Consider the following 17711-nt stretch of genomic DNA (forward strand, 5'->3'; position numbering starts at 1 on the left):
TTAAAATCTTTCAGTAACTTTTAAACATTTATTTATGTATGTGTGTATGTTTGTGTATATGTATGTGTTTATGTGCATATGTGTGTATGTATGTGTATATATGTATATGTATGTATATGCGTGTATATGTGTATGATGTGTATACATATGTATATGTATATTTATGTATATGTATATGTGTATGTGTTTGTGTGTATGTGTATATATATTTGTGTGTGTGTGTAGTCAGTTCTCTAATTCTCCCATCTGGAGCCCAGGGGATCAAGCTCAGGCTCTCAGACTTGGCCTCAGGCGCCTTCACTCACCGAGACATCCAGCAGCTGACCATCAGTATTAACTCTGAAGCGGTTTCCTCCAGGCTTCACAAACCCAGCTGTGCTACACAGTGCGGTAAGGAGCTATAACAGAGGTCCAGTATCTTATAGATAGGAATGCAGACAATTTCACCAGTTAGACTTTCTCTCCACAGGCTCCTGCATAGTTATGTCTGTGTCTTTAAAAAAATCCTGAAATTAACTGGCTGTTCAGGGGCTGGGCATGGTGACAAGTGCTTTAATCTAAGTCTTGGGGAGACTGAGGCAGGAGGAATGTGAGTTCAACTCTATCCTGGGCTATGTAGCAAGACAGTTTTTCAAAATAATAATAGTAATAGCAACAAAAACAATAATAAACGTTTCATTCACCTTATTCTCTTTCCTGCCCTAGAACAGATCTGGCAGTAAACAAATCTACAAACCTCTCAATTTCCTTGGCCCAGACAGGAGCTTTCTTCCGAGTGGTGCTGGACTATCATCTGTGGTTATAAAGCATGCTTAGATTTAGGGGTGCTTGCCCTCCCCTTGGAGTCCTCTGCCTCCTTCTTGAGAGGTAATAGTCCTTGTGCAGCTCATTTGCATATCACTCAGCACATATGAGTCTGGTCCTGAGCTGGCCTGTGATAGGATGGGAGGATGTGGATTGTGTGACGCAGATTCCAGCTCTTGAGAACTTGGTTTGAAAAAGAGCCAGGAAGTCAGGCATTGATGTGAGCTGAAGCCAAAAGGAAGTTATGATGGAGAAAGTGTAGGAAGGGTCATGGCTATAGCTACAAGGCAGCAGGAGCCCTTAGATTACAATCAGAAGAGAGTGTGCTGGTCGTTGGTTTGTTTTCATTATATTGACACAAGCTGGGTCACCTGGGAAGAGCGACCATTATCTGAGGAATTGCCTTCATCAGACCAGACTAAGGGAATTTCTATGGGAGCATTTTCTTGATTTATGATTAATGTATGAAGATCCAGCACACTATGGGTGGTGCAATACCTGGGAAGGTGATATTGGGTTATCTAAGAAAGGGGCCAGCCAGGGGGAACAAGCCAGTAAGCAGTTTCTCCATGGTCTCTGCTCCAGTTCCTGCCTCCAGGTTCCTGCCTTGAGTTCCTGTTTGAACTTCCCCTGGTGATGGATTGTAACCTGTAAACCAAATAAACTCTTTCCTCCTTGAGTTGCTCCATGGTGTTTTATCACAGCAATAAAAAGTAACTAAGACAGGAGGAGAGTGGGGCAGACCAGGAAGAAAAGATGGGTACAGAAGACAGTCAGTCCCTAGAGCTGCCTAAAGTCTTGCTTTCTGAATCCTTGTATATAGCCCATCAGCAAATCTATGCATCTTTAAGTTTCTGGTTTTTGTTTGGTTCTGTTTACCAGATTTCTGAGAAGGGACAGGGTTGGGAGAGGGAGGAGGGGAACAGAGGTGTAGCTTCCAAGAGAACAGGGACCATCTAGGGACTGGGCTGTATTGAAGACTGAGCCAGCACGCTAGCGGGTGAGGCCACTCTACTTGGCCCCGGATTAAAGAGCAAGATGTTTGCTGACACAGAAGCAACCCTGATGCTCACTGGAAAAGGAAAATAACAAAACCTAGTGCAGTGAGGGCAAAGTTAACAATCTCTCCAAAAAGGAGGCAGCAAAGAATAAAATAAAGTGATACAGCCAAGTGTTTTCCTTCCCCATGGCATTTAGGAAGACAAAAGAGGCAGGTGCCCTGAGTGACTTGATCAGACTTCTGAACCTTGAGGAGTCTGTAGAATCTTAAGGCAAATCTTTTCTGTTTTTCTCTTCCCTAGAGCTAAACTCTTAGGTGTTTAAATAAACATATTCTCAGATATCAACAAAGGTTTTAAAAAATGGCACACACACACACACACACACACACACACACACACACACCCCTTATAAAGTTTGGTTTGGGCTCATTTCTATGGCTCTCAGAAGAAAGAGTTAGATTTCAGTAGCTGGTGGAGGAATTGGTGGAACCTGGCAATCATTCTAGATTCGGGAGTGGGCTTCCTGATAATGGAGTTTCCAACAAGCTGCTTTCCATTGCGGCTGAAGCCTCTCCTTGAAGTCCCTAGTGCAGACATTGCTGTTCAGAGGAGGGGGTTGACTCTTGATGAACGACTGAGTGCAAAGGGTAACGTCCACTTTCCTTGCAAAGATTTTCCCATTCTAACTGTAAGACAACAGCACACCCCAGGAAGAGCCCCAGAGCCTCTGTGGGGTAGAGATGACAGCGAGGAGGGAAATAAAATCAAAGGGCGCACTACTGCAGACAGCAGGACCAACTCTAGGTCTGACCTGAAAAAAATCCAAGGTAGCGTATACAAATAAAAGTTCTAAAGCCAAACCCTTGGTCATCCTGACGGAGAAATGATAACACATGTTTTGTGTCCATGGTATCTTCTAACTTAAGCTCTTAGCGATGGCTTTCTAACTGTAGTATAATTTGCTAGTATTTATTGCCCATGATAAATTAGGAGTCATGCCCCCCCCCATGCTTTTTACTGCTTCAAGTAGGCTGATCGCAGCTTTCCCAACTGTAAGTGACTTTGGCAAGTACTTGGAACAGAAGGAAGTGAATTGGAAGACCCCCTCCTGCAGCCCCCTCCCCACATCTCCCACACCCCTGGCCTAGAGGGTCAGTTTTTACTCTCCCCTTCCCCTGGCGCTTATCTGCATAGGACTCTTGGCAGGAAAGCAGGTTTTACCACACCCTGGTTAACAAGGACTCATAATAAAAGCTTCCCTCCCTCCTAGAGCGGTCACTACGTGGCAGACCTGTGCCACGCAATGCAAGTCTTCTTCCAGGGGCCCTGTGGGCCACAACCTGCCATCACTTTTTTGTTTCTCTGCCTTTAGTAGGACGTAGGCTGCAGGTCTGTTGTATAAAGCCTTTATTATGTCGAGACACTTTCCTTCTCTTCAAAGTTTCTTCAAGATTTTTTTTATCATGGAAGGGATGTTGGATTTTGTCAAAAGTTCCTGTGTTTGTGAAGGTCACTATGACATTCCTGCCTTTGAGTCCAGTTATACGGCTGATACAGTACAGTCTTGACTGGGTTCATTTTCTTCGCCAGTGCAATAATTAAAGGCAGAAATCTGAATTGCAACAGGTAGCAGCAACAGAATCTCAGACAGAATCAGCAGGTAAGAAAGGTTTGCTGGGGATGGGGAAACACATATAATCAGCAGACAGAAAATAATATGCTCTGGGAAGCGGAGGGGGGCCTTTGAAAAGCTGAAAAATCCAGTCTCTTCTCACTGGATGAGTGACTTTAAGGCCTTAAACAGTCTTCCCTCCTACACTAGGGCCCATCAGGTTGAAGACAGATAGAAGTTGATTGGCCCAGAACTGTTGAATGACATGCCCTGATCCGGCCTCAAATTTGTTGAGCCGGTCCAACAGAAGTTGGTTTGCTGATGGAAGACAAACGCTGCCAGACTTTTATTTCAAGTCAGGAAGCTGAGGAAGAAACTGGCCATCTTTATTACCTAGCCAAGGCCCTCACCCTATCCATCTGCCCACCTAGTCCCGTGGTTCTCAGCCTTTCTAATGCTGCGGCCCTTTAATACAGTTCCTCACACCGTGGTGACCTCAACCATGAAGTTATTTTCACTGATACCTCCATAACTAGAACTTTTCTACTGTTATGAACCATCATATAAATATCGGTGTTTTCCAACAGGGCCATTCAACTCCTAGGTTGAGAACCACTGACCTAGTCTCTCATAATTATTCGTATATAATAACTTCAGTAGACAAAATGAAGCAAAACCTCTTTGTCCTGTCACTGTGGGACTTTGTTCTCGAGCTGGGCCAGCGCAGTGAATGCTGGCGCTATGGATAGGCAGAGTCCAATTGCCAGCATTCAGATCTCTCACTGACAGTGGGACACTTACCAAATACCCTTTACAGGTCAGAGGCCACACTAGCTGCCTTGCCCAGGAACTCGGTATTTGGAGGGTGGGGATTATCTGGTGCCTTAGGCCTTTAACAGCAGCAGCCTTATTTCCAACTCAAACCCTGGGATAAGGCTTCCTTAGAGCTGGTAACCCTCATACTTCTGAAGACTGGGTCAAGCTGCCTCGGCATAAATAGTTCCCTTTTCATCCTGCCAGTTCTCCAGAGCCACCAACTCATGGCCACTTTGACTCTGGTTCTTTTTTCTAGCAAGACAAAAGAAGGGGAATACAACAAAACAAAACAAAACAAAACAAAACAAAACAACAACAACAAAACCAAAAACCAGAAACAAGAAAGAAAGAAAGAAAGAAAGAAAGAAAGAAAGAAAGGAAGGAAGGAAGGAAGGAAGAAAGAAAGAAAGAAAGAAAGAAAGAAAGAAAGAAAGAAAGAAAGAAAGAAAGAAAACATTCCAAATAAAAATTGGAGCTAACAAGAACATTGTCCCTGCACTACTGGAGCTCCTATCTGCCTCATGACAACCTGTGGTGAAGTTGCAGGTGATGGTAAGTTGCAGCTTTTTTGGACGTGTTCACCTAGAGAACTTGTCCCAGGCAAGGGCAATTTATCTGCAATAAGCAGAATAGGCCTACAACAAGCAGAGAGATCTGGAAAGGTGAGCTATTAAGAAAAGGTGGCATCCTTTCAGGAATATGTCCAAAGGATGCTCAATCATACCACAAGGATATGTGCTCAACTATGTTCAGAGCAGCATTGTTTATCATAGCCAGAATCTGCAAACAACCTAAATGCTCCTCGACCAAAGAATGGATAAGGAAAATGTGGTATATTTACACAATGGAGTACTACACAGCAGAGAAAAATAACGACATCTTTAAATTTGCAAGCAAATGTATTGGAGCTAGAAAACACCATTTTGAGTGAGGTAACCCAGACCCAGGAAGACAATTATCATATATACTCATTGATAAGTGATTTTTAAACATAAAGCAAAGAAAACCAGCCTACACATCACAACCCCAGAGAACCTAGACAACAATGAGGACCCTAAGAGAAACATACCTGGATCTAATCTACATGAGAAGTATTAAAAGACAAGATCTCCTGAGTAAATTGGGAGCATGAGGACCATAGGAGAGGACTAAAGGGGAGGGGAGAGGCAGAGAGGGGAGCAGAGAAAAATGTAGAGCTCAATAAATATCAATAAAAGAAAAGGTGGTGTCAGAGAAGGCATCAGCATTGAGCTGCAAAGCTTTTCCCCAGCTCAGGACTTCATTCATGCTCCTGTGACAGAGGATTCTCACGACCCATTTTTCTTACAGGTGATTACTGGATCTCAGGTGAATGTTACTATTAGTGTGGAACACTGTCTCTACCAGTCTTCTTTTAAATTTCAAAACCCAAGGGGAGATTTTTTTTCTTAGTTACTGATGGGAAGATTATCAATTATCCTAAAATTCAAGAATACAAACAGGTGCGCGTGTTGCCACACACCCACAATCCCAGCACTTGGAATCCCCCTACCAGGCAGGTAGATTTTTGAGTTCAAGGCTAGCCTGTGATGAACCAGCCTGGCTTCATTTTAGGCTCCAAAGCTATCTTATAACCAAGACAAACTGGATTCATTCCTGTTTATGATTAAGCCTCTGTTCTGGAAATCCAGGCCTTGCCACCTCACGCAAATTGCTGCTACTTGTCAGGGCCTTCAGAACCTGGGTTTAAATGGGTTAGATTCCCTCTTCCACCAGCCCACTTTCTGCTGTGCAGGCCTGGAGGTGCACAGGGAGAGGGCAGAGGCTTGTCTGCATTTAGCACCACGGGGTTCCTGGCCTTCTGAGCACAGCACGACTCCAAGGACAAGCATTTGTGTACAAATATTTGTGGTCGGAGTCTGAGGCCATTTGCCTTTTCCATTACAATTCAGATTAATTCCCCTTTCCCCCTCAAACAATGAGAATGGAAGAAAACCCTTGTGTGTAACCAGGTAACCCGTGCGGAACTCCTGTTCCGCTCGCTGTTTACCGCGAGCCAAATGAGTTTTCTGCCATCATTTTCCCATTAACGGGGGACAGCAAGGGATTTATTTCATATACATATTCTTTCCCTTTCCACGAGGTAATTATGTAAGATTTCTGGCTAAAATAAAAATAAATAAATGGCACTCTTTCTGATCTGAAACGGGCATTGGTCATTAAGGTTGAAAAAGTGGCCGGGGCTCACGGACTCCTATGCAAATCAGTCCTGAGGAGCCCTTAACTAATCTGTTTACAAACCAGGCCTGCTAGACAGGCCTCAGTGATTTCCTATCAAAGCAGAGCGGGGCTCTTTATGGGCATCTGGCTGTCCCTGAATGGGCAGTTTAAACAGAGACGCTTTCCTTCCAGGTAGGATCAAAGGCTTTATTACCCCTAAACGGGTGCATTGTTCCCCTCACTACCGTCTTGTTTGCAATTTGTGTTTATTAACAGCACTGTCTCAGGTTTACTTTGTGAATTACTGGTTTCTGAAAACAGTATGGCAGTTTTATGGACCACAGTATGCATTCGTGGAGATTATGTAGCATATAATACACGGAATGGCCCATCAGACAGGACATTAGGCAAAGAAAATCCTCTGCGAAGATGGCAATACCTGACCATGCAGAATTCACTTAAAAAGGAAACCATCTGGCCTAACAGAGCTAATGCGAGATCCTCAAACTGAAGGGCTGGGGTTTGATATTGCTTTGGCTTCCCTTGGAAGACTCTTCTTTGATGTTGTGACTTCATTTCTCCCCGAGAGTCAGAACGTAAAGTTGACCAGTAGATGAGGGATGTTAAAAAGACAGACAGTTCAAAAAGCAGAAACAGGTATTCCCAGGCAGAGACAGTCGGAGGGCCAAGAAAGGCAAAATTCTTGTGGTCCTTTGGCTGCAGCTTTATTCTCTCTCTTTTTTTTTTTCTGAGACAGGGTTTCTCTGAGTAGCCTTGGCTGTCCTGGGCTTATAGCTTTCTTCTGTGAAACACAGGCCTCCACCTCCCACAGCCCCAACACTGAGATTAGAACCATGTCCTTCACACACACCTTCCAATTCATCTCAGGAGGATGGAGCTGCCAAGAAAATTGCATCTTTTAAGATTTGTGGTGACACAGGTATCCAAGCTTCAGGATGTCACTGACCTATAAAAGGAGCCAGGCCAGACTGCTGTGAGCAGGGGACCCAGCCTCCAAAGGGGCAGCTTTCAATGCTGCTGGATGGAAATGCGACAGCCAGGGAAGGCCATCACCAGGGACCATGCCACTGTTCGGGAGCCATCACTTCTTCATGCCTTCTCTTTTGACAGGGAAGCAGGCATAAATTCATGAGGGTAGAGACACATTCGTCAGACCCCACGGACAGACTCATCGCAATCCAAAGTAAATGGGGCTGAAAGTGGCAGATCCCACCCTGGGGAGAGCAAACTCACCATCAATGTCGGTCTCTTACTGCTTATCACTCTCTAAGTGTCCTTGATGGCCAGTGCCATTGTCACGACGTGGGGGGAAAAGCCAGACTGAGTTCAAATTATAAAGGTTATAAATAAATAAACAAACAAACAAACAAATAAAGCAAGCATTTCTGCCTCCTCCAGACAGGATTTGAACTCATGCTTCTGAAGTAGAAGGGATAAGACATCCAGACCTCAAGGCACAAACAGCAGCCATCAGCCTAGAGATGAGAGGATTCCTAGAAACCACGAGAGGAGGATGATTAGAAAGGTGAGCCTGTCAGGCCAGTGCAGCCCCGCAGCCCACAGTGGTCAGTGTCCCCTCACCCAGCAGGGGCTCTCCCCTTTATTCCACCTGAGTGGCCTCTCTCCTGTTTACCTGAGCTGTTCCCATGGCTTTGTCTAAAACACGGACTTTTCATCTCGGAGACAGGTCAATGCCAGGTAAAAATCAAAGCCCAAATAAATGCATTAGGAGTGAACTCAGCAGAACGTGCTTTCGTTAGCGCAAATAAGCCGCCGGGTCTCCCTGGTCATCTTGGCTCATTAAAGGAACTAAACTAACCCAAGCAAGGAGAATGAATCATGTTTGGCACTTATGGAGAGCAGGCCTGGGGTCAGGGTTAGGGTCATTAGGAGGAGACAGAGCGAGGGGGACGCAAGATGAAAGGGTCCATTTGCTCTTAGCATCTCAGAGATTGGAACTCTAAGGGGAAATTTCTAGATAGTCAAATAGTCTAAAATGACCCAAGGATGCTTCAAATTCTATCCCTCGGTGGGCTGCAGTGAAGTTTAAGAGGCATGCGGGCGGCAGGCACCACAGAGATGGGCATTAACTCTTCCAGGGCATGCGGGCGCAGGCACCACGGAGATAGGCATTAACTCTTCCAGGGCATGCGGCTATCGCTAATGAAGTCAGGGAAGTCTTCCACTTCCCCAAAGCCAGACTAGTCTTTTTTTTTTTTTTTTAACAAGGAGCAACAATTATGTCCCATTTCATCTGATTAAAGGGAAACTAGTGAAAGATTTTTAATTTTCCGACTTGACAATTTTAATTTGAAGTTTTCTGCTCTGAAATACCGCTTCTGACTGAAACAATATTTGTTCTAAACCTCCAACAACCCAAATGCTAAAGTTATTTAGGCATTTATCATTTTTAATAACCATGGCAAATGCCAAATTTTGTCCTTTTGAAGATAAAACGCTATACTCAAAAAGTCACAGGATTTGCATATACAGCCAAGGCTGAGAAACTGGCCCCAAACCTGCCCTTTGGTTTTATGAGCCTGGCTGTGAGGAAGGTTTCCATAGCCTTCCTTCTGCCAGTGTCATTACTTCACAGAGCGGAGAGAGCACAGCTCGGAGCTTAGCTCTGTCAGGTTTATTCAAGTGGCTCCTTCTAGATGAGTTCTCCTGCCACCTCTGTACCAGGCATGACAGAGTATCATTAATAAAAATCTATTGATCTGGGAATCTATTCCTGGCTATAAAAAAACTTCTAATAAATGAGATGGCTATATGAGCCATAAATAATACGGAACAAGAGAGAGGCCAAGAACTGTCAAGAAACACGCCTCATGTTTTCTTGAATTCTCAAGTAAGAGGACTCAGAAATTAAAAGCTAAAGCAAACCTTTGTGAGCGGCACAGTACTTCCCTGGGAAAAGCGAGAACCAGATTCCCAACCTACACGGCTCAGTCATGACCTTGTGACCTCGGACTGGACTTCAAGTCTCTGGTCCTCTGGTCCAGGGATGGCTCTTGTATCCCCCACAGGCTGGCTGCAAAGGGCTTCTGTTTTGTTCTGGTTTTGAAGGAATCTAATTCCAGTCCGAAGAAGTCTGTTTTCCTTTTGAGGTATTCTTGAATTATTAAATGATGAATACAATTACATACTAAAAGGTCATCTTCCATCTGTCTGCTGCCAACAAGAGACAATTCCACGTGCGTCCAGTACGACAGACAAGCTAGTTTATGGGTCTGACACCTTGCATGGAATGTTACAAATCCCTATGATGTCCTTAAGCTCCTTCTTCAATTGAACTGAAAGATGGCTAAAAACCCTACTCGGGCTGATGACTCCCCACTGGCTAGCCATTTGAGAATGCTCCTGGGTGCAGTTTCTGCAGCTGAGGCGGGCGGTAACGGTGGCCATTTTCCTGAGCACAGGCAGCCTTCTGACAGTAGCCTGACTCAAATTTATGAACACGGATAAAGTTGCTGGATTCACCTCTCCTTGCTCAGCGTGGACAGATCCTACACACTTCTGACCGCTTAGGGAGCGAGTGAAGGCAACACACGCACAGTGGGAGCAGCCAGAGAGGCAGCTTGTCTGCAGGGCAGCCATTCCAATCGGGCCTCCTCTATGTCGGATTCTATGGTGTTAGATCCATAGGACAAGGTGTCTCAGACACAATGCTGTAGAGTCCCTTAGTGAGCGAGTCTGTGCTAGCATGAGATTACCTGTGCGCAAATCGATGGTGAAAGCACACGTAGGAGGGACCGGCTACCAGAAATGCATATCTTTCACTGTAAAAACTTGATTTGGTTTTTATAAAAGTCAAAGGTTTACAAACTTTGGATGAAAAAGAAAAACTCCGAGAGAGATTCAAATTCTGTAAGATTTTTTTATTTGGAAGTTGCGTGCTAGGAGGTGTAATCATTAATAAAATAAACGTGGACCCAGACAGTTGCGGCACACATAGTAAAACCCTAGAGATAGAATTTAGGGTTCTAGCTAAGATCCTAAGCAACAGAGGAAAGAGTGCTCGAAATGGCCTTGCCCTGTAGTCAGACTAATGAACATCTTAAATGTCACCATAGAACCTTCATCCAGCAACTGTTGGAAACAGAGGCAGAGACCTGCAGCAGAGCACTGGGCTGAGCTCCCAAAGACCAGCTGAGGAGTAGGAGGAGTGAGAATATGAGCAAAGAGATCAAATCCATGAAGGGGACATCACTGAAACAGCTTACCTGAGCTAATGGGAGCTCACCAACTCCAGCTGGACAGGTAAAGAACCAGCATGGGTCCAAATTAGTCCCTCTGAATGTGGGTGACAGTTGTAAGGCTGCAGCAGACAGTGGGGCCACTGGCAGTGGCACCAGATTTATCCCTACTGTTTGTACTGGATCTTTGGGAACCTATTCTCTTTGGATGGATACCTTTCTCAGCCTAGATATAAGGGAGGGCCCTGGACCTTCCCCAAAGCGATGTGCCTTGCCCTCTCTGATGAGTGGACAGGGCTTGGGGTGGGGTGGGGTGGGGGAAGTAGAGGAAATGGGAAGAGGGGAGGGAGTGGGAACTGGGATTGGTATGTAAAATGAAAAAAGATAGCTTGTTTTCTCTTTAAAAATAAAATAAGTTATAAAAAAAGAAAAAAGAAATTAGGGTTCAACTTGAAAAGCAGAAAAGGGAAGCAACCAAGCCACTAGTCTTACCTCTGCCAAGGTTGGGCAACTGCAGACTAAGCAGACTAAACAGGCTTAAGCAGAGTAAACAGACTAAGCAGCCAGAGCCTCTCTCCCTCCCATTTTATATTCCCTCTAGTGCTGGGATTAAAAGTATAAGGCACTACCACCTGGGTTTGTTTCGGCATTGAGCTTGTGTAGCCCAGGGTGGCCTTGAACTCACAGAGAATCCGTCTGCCTCTGTCTCCCAAATCCTGGGATTAAAGGTATGTGCCATCACTGCCTGACCTCTAGTGGCTTAGCTTTTCCCTTCTGATATTCAGACAATCTTTATTTAATAAAACATAAATAAAATATCTCACTATAGGCGGTGGTGGTGCATACTTTTAATCCCAGCATTCGGGAGGCAGAGGCAGGTGGATCTCTGTGAATTCAAGGCCAGCCTGGTCTACACATCTAGTTCCAGGACAGCCAAGGCTATACATAGAAAAAAACAAAACAAATATAAAATAAGATAAATTTAACACTAAGCAAAAGTCTTTAAGGAAAACTGTACAGTAAGTGGTTCGCTCAACATACACACAATGCCCAGTCTCTGCTCGCATATCCGCGAACCCTCACCTCAGCTCCGCATGGATGCCAAGTGCTAAAGTGATGCTCAAAGCTGACAGGACACATTCTGCTTCTTCAAAGAGCTCCCATCCCAGTGTGAACAGGAGCAAGGCAGCAACTATAATTAAACAAGTAGCTCTCCGGATGGGGAAATGACTGTCTGAGGTAGCTGTGGAAAGCTATTTAACAACAGTGGCACCTGAGCTGGTTACCCAGGAGGGGAGGGAGGGGTACTGGGCAGGCAAGGTAGGGGAGAAGAGCTTCTGCAAAGGCACTGACTTCTGATTAGAATGTGAGGAACATGGAAGATTTGGGAAATGGCAAATTCCTAAATCTGGGGAAGCAGTGCTGGTGGAGTTACATGGAAGCCAGGGCACCGACTGGCTTGAACAGCACTTAGGAGTTCTCCAGCAGTATCCCAAGCTAAAGGAGTTGAAGTAGGGGAGCTGCATTAGACTGCCATCTTGGAAGGACCTCTTGCAAAGCAGTGTGAAGAAGAAACTGAGGAAGAACTAGACCAGCGGCCAAGAAGCAGCGGGGACTCTCAAATTAGTGGCTTCCAGTGGCCGCAAGAAAGGGACAGTTGGACCCAAGGGACTTCAGTCAAGGATGGAAGTGTTCTAAGCCAGGACTGTGGCGGTTGCTATGTAACCCTGACTTAAAGAAAAGCACAAAGGGGAGCTTTTGATTTTATGTAAATTCTACAACAGTGAAACTGCTTAAAAAACCAAGAGCAATTGTGGGGTACCCTGGGTGCAAACCTGTGGACCACTCTGAGTCTGTGACAAGCACTGGGGATTTAGAATCAGAACGGATGGAGAGGGATGAGATGCTCAGAGATCTGAATGGAACAAGGCGCAGGAGAACCAGGTCTGTCAGAAAAGTTGGGGATTCTAGGCGTTGGTGTGTGGTCTGAGACCCTGCGGCCCCCTAGAGCAAGGTTCTCTTAAGTTTGCATTATGGACATCTTGGGTAAGCTAATTCTTAGGTACTGCCCTGTGTTGCGGGATGCTTAGCAGCTTCCTTGGCCTCTCTCCACTAAATTCTAGGAAAATGACAACCAAAAACATCTCCAGATATTACCTTATAATCTTAAGAGAATGTGTGTGTTTTCCACTTGAGAATTATCAAGAGAAAGAGATCTGCCTTCACACACACACACACACACACACACACACACACACACACCCCACTATATTAGCAGTTAACTCCCCAGTTTCCTTCTCCTCAATCCTTGGCAATCACTAATCTATCACCCATCCATCTCTACGGATTTGCTTTCCTGGCATCTCATATACTTGGCAGCACAGATCACGTGGCCCTTTCTTTGCACCTAGCCACTCCTTTTTTAAAAAAAATATTTATTTATTTATTTACTTATTATGTATACAATATTCTGTCTGTGGTGCAGGCCAGAGGAGGGCACCAGACCTCATTACAGATGGTTGTGAGCCACCATGTGGTTACTGGGAATTGAACTCAGGACCTTTGGAAGATCAGGCAATGCTTTTAACCTCTGAGCCATCTCTCCAGCCCCAACACCTAGCCACTCTTGAGGTTGGTTTCTGCACTTTGCTCCTTTGATGAACATCTCTCCTTATGCTGAGACCACACAGGGTGCGTGTTACGCGCAGTCCCAAGATTCTTCAAAACGTCACTAATGACTTGCCAAATCCAAATGGTTAATATTCAGCCCCTGTATCATGTGCACCCACACACTGAGACAATGGGGATGTTCTATCGGGAACTTACCAAGGCCAGCTGGCCTGGGTCTGAAAAAACCTGGGATAAAACCGGACTTGCTGAACATAGCAGACAATAAGGACTACTGAGAACTCAAGAACAATGGCAGTGGGTTTTTGATCCTACTGCACGTACTGGCTTTGTGGGAGCCTAGGCAGTTTGGATGCTCACCTTCCTAGACCTGGATGGAGGTGGGTGGTCCTTGGACTTCCCACAGGGCAAGGAACCCTGATAGCTCTATGGGCTGACAAGGGAGGGGAACTTAAATGGGGGAGGGGGAGGGAAATGGGAGGTGGTGGCAAGGAAGAGACAGAAATCTTTAATAAATAAATAAACGGAAAAAATACAATACAATTAAAAAAAACAATTTTCATGCAACTTCCAGGCCCCTCCTCTTTTTCTCCTCAATGGAGAGAAATGTCTCCCTTTCTGCCACCGTGAATGATGCTGCCAGGGGCATGGCCACAAGGCTGTTCCCTGCACACTTTTCCATCTGGGGAGCACGGAGACCAGAACAGCCAACAAGGTGTTGACTCGTAGTGTAACTTCAGAGGAACTTCCAAGAACTATCTCTCCAAGTGCAGGTTCCTGCTGACGTCCCAGCAGCAGGGCTGGAGTTTCCGGCAGCAGGGCTGGAGTTTCCGGAAGCACAGCCACTCTTGCTATGGTTCTTCTTATTATTATGGTTCCTTTATTTCCAATTGAGCAGGTGCAAGCCCTTCACAGACAAGACTGACGGTAGGAGGAGTTGTTCCTAGGGTCATGCTAGAGGCCAGTAAAGGGTATCCTTGATTAAGACTTATCATTCACGTTGAAAACCATGTAAGTAAAATTCCACTCTCAGCTCCATGGAGGACCACTGGCACATGGACACTCTCCTCCCAACTCTCAAGAGCCATTAGTGAGTGTCCCCTCTCCTACCATCACTTCCCCACTTCAATCCATATTTGCAATCTTAGAAGTATGTCTAGCCTTCCCATCTTGCCACTGAATAAACTTCCCATTCCACATTCTCTGCCAGGACCCATCCTGTCTCACCTCCTCACCTCCAATTCCTCTCCTCTCCCTCCTTCATTATCACCCTGAACTCAGACTTTTCAAAGCCACCAGTGACCTCTTGCCAAATCCCAACGACTCATTTCTACTCTCTGCTCACTCAAATTATGAGCAGGTTTTGACAGGCAACCATCACTCCCTTAAAAACCCCCTGCCCTTGGCTTGCAGGATCCCGTTCCCACCTTTCTCCCTGCTTCCCTAGTCCTTCAGCCTCACCTTCCCACCCACACAGGGCTCAGTCTTGACACCTTTCATTCTTTTCTGATATCACTAAGCACCTCAAACGAGCTACCTTTTCCAGACCCCCTTTCCCGAAGACACAATTCCTTCCTTCCACTTCTCAAAGTTATTAATTTCAGTCGCCCTTGATGCTTCTGACCCCACCCTCTTGTCAGTGACTCCATCTTTATGTTCCTTGTCTCTGACCTCGCTGTCACAACCCAACCCATCTTCCACCATCCCTTGTCTGCATTATCACAACTGGCTCCTAACTGGCTCCCCTACACTTCATACCCCATACCCATGGTCTGCAACCTACTCCCCATGCAGCATCCACCATGAACCCTTTAAGAGAGGTCAGGTCATGTCACTCCTATGAATAAAATCCTTCACAGACTCACCTTTATGAAAGCCGTTTGCCAAATGGCTACCACGATGCCCTTCTTTGTATCCACATGGTCACGTGCTCCCTTCCCAAGAGACGCTAGTCTTGTTGTGTGACTTCTGCCAACCTGCCAGATGACTGAAAAATGCCTGTTCATGGTCTCCGTTGCTTCAGGGAACACTTCTATTACCAGGTGAAAAGGTTCAAGCCAGCTTCCTGAAGAATGAGGGTCTTCTTTGAGAGAAGCCTCTATCATTTCAAATGTCCCAGCTGAGTGACCCTTCAGCCCCTTTTGGGTAAGCCCCAGGCAGAGGAAAAAGTCACACTAGACAATCTTGAAAAATGGTAACTTTATTGTATTAAGCCACTAAATATTGGGGTGGTTTGTTACCCAGCAAAAGCAAACTGATACACCATCATCTCACTCAGAAGGAAAGTCCATGTCCTGCCACAGCCCCTCTTCTGGACCACTTCACTTAGAGCCTTTCTGCCTGTATTCCTTGCTGTCCCCTAGGGGCAACATACTTTATTTCCTATGCTTTCTTCAAATATCCTTGGGGTTTGCTCCATAGCTTTTACTTTTTATCTGTATCAGTATATCATCCAAGAGAACGCTTATGTTAACAAGTACCTCTGACACACCCCTTGTCAACTTCTTCATAGTTCTCATGATCTGACACGTTACCCTTTGTCACACCAGCTCCCAAGAAAATGCTAGAATCTCTAAGGGCAAGGACTTGGCTTCATTTATTAGTGTATCTTTAGCACTTTCAATAGGGCCAGAAAAATGATAAACACAATAATATCTCTACCAACTTGGTGTCTAGATTTATCACAATGATGTTTCTTAAGGACTGCACTCCACACTGGGGTAAGTTACATTTGATGCTGAATTCTGTATCACTTACAACCTAGAAACATTCAAGCACATATCTGTAAAAGTCTTCAGAAGATCAGCTAGAGGCTGGCCTCTCAATGGCCAACTTTAAGTTCTGTACCTTTTGACCTCCCTTCTTCCTTTGTTCTTTTCCCCTTTCCTACATTAACTTGTAAAAAAAAAAAGTAGAGACAGAATAAAAAGCTCCAAGAAAATGTTATCAGCATAGAAATTTATTTAAATTCAAAATAATATGACTATAGTTAGAATAATATAATAATTATCTAAAGGAAATATCATTGGCTCTGAAACAGTCTAAAGATGTAATTCTTCTGGAGTCAAAAATATGTAGTAAGAATATACAGGAAGCAGAAATACAGAAGCAAGTGGGTTGAGCGTGGGAAGTTGTAACAGGAGGGGCACACTTAGACACTGTAACAATTCAAACAGGAAGACACTGTCAACAAACTGTCTTGCCCGTCAATCCCGGACAGTCAGTCAGCAACCCAGAATGAAGGAATAAACCCATCTGGTTAACAGGAAAAACTTCCCTCTAATTTGTCTTTGCAACCAATTTCTTTCCTTTTTACCATGGGCTCTATCTGGTTTTAATTGCAAAGTGAAGTAAATAAAATATCCTGATCAGTGTTCAATTTTGTTGAAGGTGCTCAGGGATCAAACTTTTAAAAAAGGTCAACAGAGCTAGTTAGCGGAAACCATCAGGTATGTTTGCTAAACAGAAGAAAGCAGCATCATTTAAAACTGGGTGAGAAATCCCACGGATTACTGTAATGTAGACAATCAAAGCAGACAGATGATCTTTGATTAAACCCATCACTTAGGATGAGCTAGAAGGAGGCTCAGGACAGAGTCTGGTTCTCAAGTGTCCATGTACAGAGGGCACATCAGAAGGTCTCCTCCTCCCGTAGATACTGGAACACAGAAGAGAAGTCTTTCGTTGAGTAGCCCTTGGCACACATCATCCTGTATATCTGGTGGGCCAGACTTCCTAGAAGAATTGGGCTTTTGGTGCTTGTGGCAGAGTTTTGAGCTAATCCCAGATCCTAAATCAAACAGGCAGGAGAAAGCATGTTGAGACACATTTTGAAACCAGGCTGCTTGCTGCTAAGAGGAGGCAAGGAGGAGGAAGAATAGAATCTGGGAAAAAAAAATCTTACATGCATTAAGTGTATGAGTGTGTGTATGTTTTCTCTCTTTTGATGCTAAGGATCAAACCAAGTGCTTCATACAATGGTAGGCATGCATGCTGCCACTGGGCCACACCCTAGCCTGTATTGTAGGGATAAGTCCCACCCCTTAGGGGGCATGTTCGCCTCGGGCTAATGTTTGCCTATAAATTTGGCGAGCGTGCTCCCAGCCACTGCTTTTGCTTTCCTGGTGTCCGTGGGAATGGTGGTTCTGTAAGTCTATTTCTCCATTAAAGCTGTATATATATTTTTACAGTCTGTCTGCATTCGTTTACGCCGTTACATTTTGGCACCCAACGTGGGGCTATTTTGCCCCCGACTCAAGTGCGTAGCCCGCTAGCTAACACAGCATGCTCCCAGGTGCTGTTTTTTAGTTCGTGACTCAGGCCCCAGTGCCGAGTCCGAGACATACTCGGCCACACAGGCCCATTCTGCCTGCCTTGGCTAAGTTTGCAGTGGAACCCCACTGCCTGAATTAGCAGAAGCTCAAGTACCTG

General features: G+C 45.1%; 1 protein-coding gene across 1 annotated transcript in view; it reads right to left on the bottom strand.

Moving 5' to 3' along the window:
- Positions 1–16221: 16221 nt before the first annotated feature.
- The window catches only part of Hibadh (3-hydroxyisobutyrate dehydrogenase), a 109071-nt gene continuing 107581 nt past the window's right edge, over positions 16222–17711 (bottom strand). Inside the window, exon 8 of the mRNA XM_005360821.2 lies at positions 16222–17070. Within this exon, the coding sequence (XP_005360878.1) occupies positions 16912–17070 (159 nt within the window). The 3' untranslated portion in view covers positions 16222–16911. The remainder of the gene's footprint in view (positions 17071–17711) is intronic.

Source organism: Microtus ochrogaster, linkage group LG3 (genome assembly GCF_000317375.1).
Source record: "Microtus ochrogaster isolate Prairie Vole_2 linkage group LG3, MicOch1.0, whole genome shotgun sequence".
NCBI classification, from domain to species: Eukaryota; Metazoa; Chordata; class Mammalia; order Rodentia; family Cricetidae; genus Microtus; species Microtus ochrogaster.